At 36.6% G+C, this 2,118-nt stretch overlaps 3 protein-coding genes across 4 annotated transcripts in view; 1 reads left to right on the top strand and 2 right to left on the bottom strand.

Moving 5' to 3' along the window:
- Positions 1-2,118, top strand: part of LOC107090620 (histone H2A-like) — a 665,777-nt gene that overhangs the window by 40,172 nt on the left and 623,487 nt on the right. The gene's annotated exons all lie outside the window — the stretch shown is intronic.
- The window catches only part of LOC107090619 (histone H2A-like), a 30,948-nt gene that overhangs the window by 24,356 nt on the left and 4,474 nt on the right, over positions 1-2,118 (bottom strand). The window lies entirely within an intron of this gene.
- LOC107090622 (histone H4-like) overlaps positions 1,900-2,118 on the bottom strand; it is a 416-nt gene continuing 197 nt past the window's right edge. The window contains exon 2 of the mRNA XM_015384117.1: positions 1,900-2,118. This exon is cut by the window's right edge and continues 20 nt beyond it. Coding sequence (XP_015239603.1) covers positions 1,923-2,118 — 196 coding nt within the window. The 3' untranslated portion in view covers positions 1,900-1,922.

Raw genomic sequence — 2,118 nt, 5'->3', positions numbered from 1 at the left:
GAGCCCTTCTTGGGCGCAGACTTGGCGGGTTCAGGCATCCTGATGTGTTCCTGGAAACAGCAACGAATGATTTGGAGGAGGAGACCGGTGATTATATACAGGGTGTATGTAAAAGACTCTGTGTTGTACCCTGTCTCTGATTGGTTTACATGCTCGGAAGGTTAGAGCAGCTATTGGTTCTCAATGAGACTCGTGCTGGTTCTGTGTGTGTGAGAGAGGGGGGATGGGTTGGGAGCTTGTTGTAGCTTCACAGTCGAAACCTTTTTATCTAATCCTGCCACAAATAAAAATAAATACAAACAACAAAAATCAGTACTTAAATGAGAATGTATCATTTATGAGAAGGATTTGGACCTACTACTTAAGTAAACCGACTAACTATACTATAACTCTACTGCCAAAGCTGTAACCCTTCTATGTTCATTAGGTTTAGACAAACTATCATTTTGTAAACAGTGTATAGAAAAGGAAATTCTGGTGAATACAGCTTACAACACTGAAATGAACTAGCAAGAACATGATGGAAGTTAGCTGTTGATACTAGGTCATGGAGGTGGAAAATTCATGGCAGAAAATAGACAGGCGAAAATAAACATCTGTTTGAAGAGAAAAACCACAGGGATACATTGGATTGCAAAATAGTTACGGAAATAAAATATACAGGGAAAGAAACTGTTTTAAATATAAATGGGTGGTTGAACAATGAAACCTAAAATAGAATAAAACAGCAGTATATTTGCTTGAAATAAGGAAAGATTAGAGCATAACAGTAATACAAGTCTGTATTATTGTCTGAAGAATAAAAGTGGAGATAAACTGGCTTAAGCCAAAGTTACATAATTAGTTACCGTATTTTTAAAGACCATATGTCACTAATATACAGATGTGACTTTGTATAGGCAAATCCAGAGAGAACTGAGAGAAAGGCTGGTTGCCTTCAAACTCCTTTGCCTGTTTGTGGTTACTAGAGAACACAGTACAGCAATAAAAGGTTTATTTTTTAATGGATTGATACATGTGCCTTTGTTGGCTCAATTTTCATACTGACTCTGAATGCAATAATATAAAGAAGAGGTAAAATGACAATTGCAGTTGACAGAAAAAAAAACATTAGCATAGGGTATGGAGGACTAATCCTGCCATAAAAACAAAATACAAACAAAAATCTGTACTAAAATGAGAATTTATCATTTATAACAAGGATGTAGACCTACTACTCAATTAAGAAAACCGACTAACTGTACTACTCTATTGCCAAAGCTGTAACCGTTCTGTTTATTAGGTTTAGACAAACTATTATTTTGTAAACAGTGTATAGAAAAGGATATTCTGTTGAATACAGTTTACAACAGTTAAATGAACTATCAATAACATGATGGAAGTTAGCTGTTGATATAGCTCATTGAGGTGGAAAATGAATTGCAGGAAAAAAAAGAGGCAAAAATAAACATGTTTGCTGAGCAAAACCACAGGGATACACTGGATCACAAAAAAATAGTGATGGAAATAAAATACAGGGAAATTAACTGTTTTAAATATAAATGGGTGGTTGAACAATGAAATAGAATAAAACAGCAGTACAGATACTTGAAATAAGGAAAGATTAGAGCATAACAGTAACACTAGTCTGAAGAAATTTTATAAAGGATAAAAGTGGAGATAAACGGGCCTAAGCGAAAGATGTTTATTTTCAGAGACCATATGTCATTAATGTAAAAATGTGACTTTGTAAAGGCATTTCTCCTTGTGTTCATAATTGAAATGAAATTAAACCCAGCTACATTACTAATTACATTAAATTAACTTCCAGAGTCGCTTAGTAGCAAGTTTTTTTTTTTTTTTAAGTATAAATAGCAGGAATCATCTTAAGAAATGTGGGTGGCTCTTAAAAGAGCCGTTGTTTTGTGGGATTGAGTTGGATTTTATCCTCCAAAGCCGTAGAGAGTGCGGCCCTGCCTCTTGAGAGCATAGACCACATCCATGGCGGTCACAGTCTTCCTCTTGGCGTGCTCGGTGTAGGTGACGGCATCACGGATGACGTTCTCCAGGAAAACCTTCAGGACACCGCGGGTCTCCTCGTAGATGAGACCGGAGATGCGCTTGACTCCACCACGGCGG

Source organism: Cyprinodon variegatus, unplaced genomic scaffold (genome assembly GCF_000732505.1).
Source record: "Cyprinodon variegatus isolate N-32 unplaced genomic scaffold, C_variegatus-1.0 Scaffold303, whole genome shotgun sequence".
Taxonomy (NCBI): domain Eukaryota; kingdom Metazoa; phylum Chordata; class Actinopteri; order Cyprinodontiformes; family Cyprinodontidae; genus Cyprinodon; species Cyprinodon variegatus.
The sequence above is the reverse complement of the archived record's forward strand: the minus strand, read 5'-3'. Positions and strand labels throughout refer to the sequence as shown.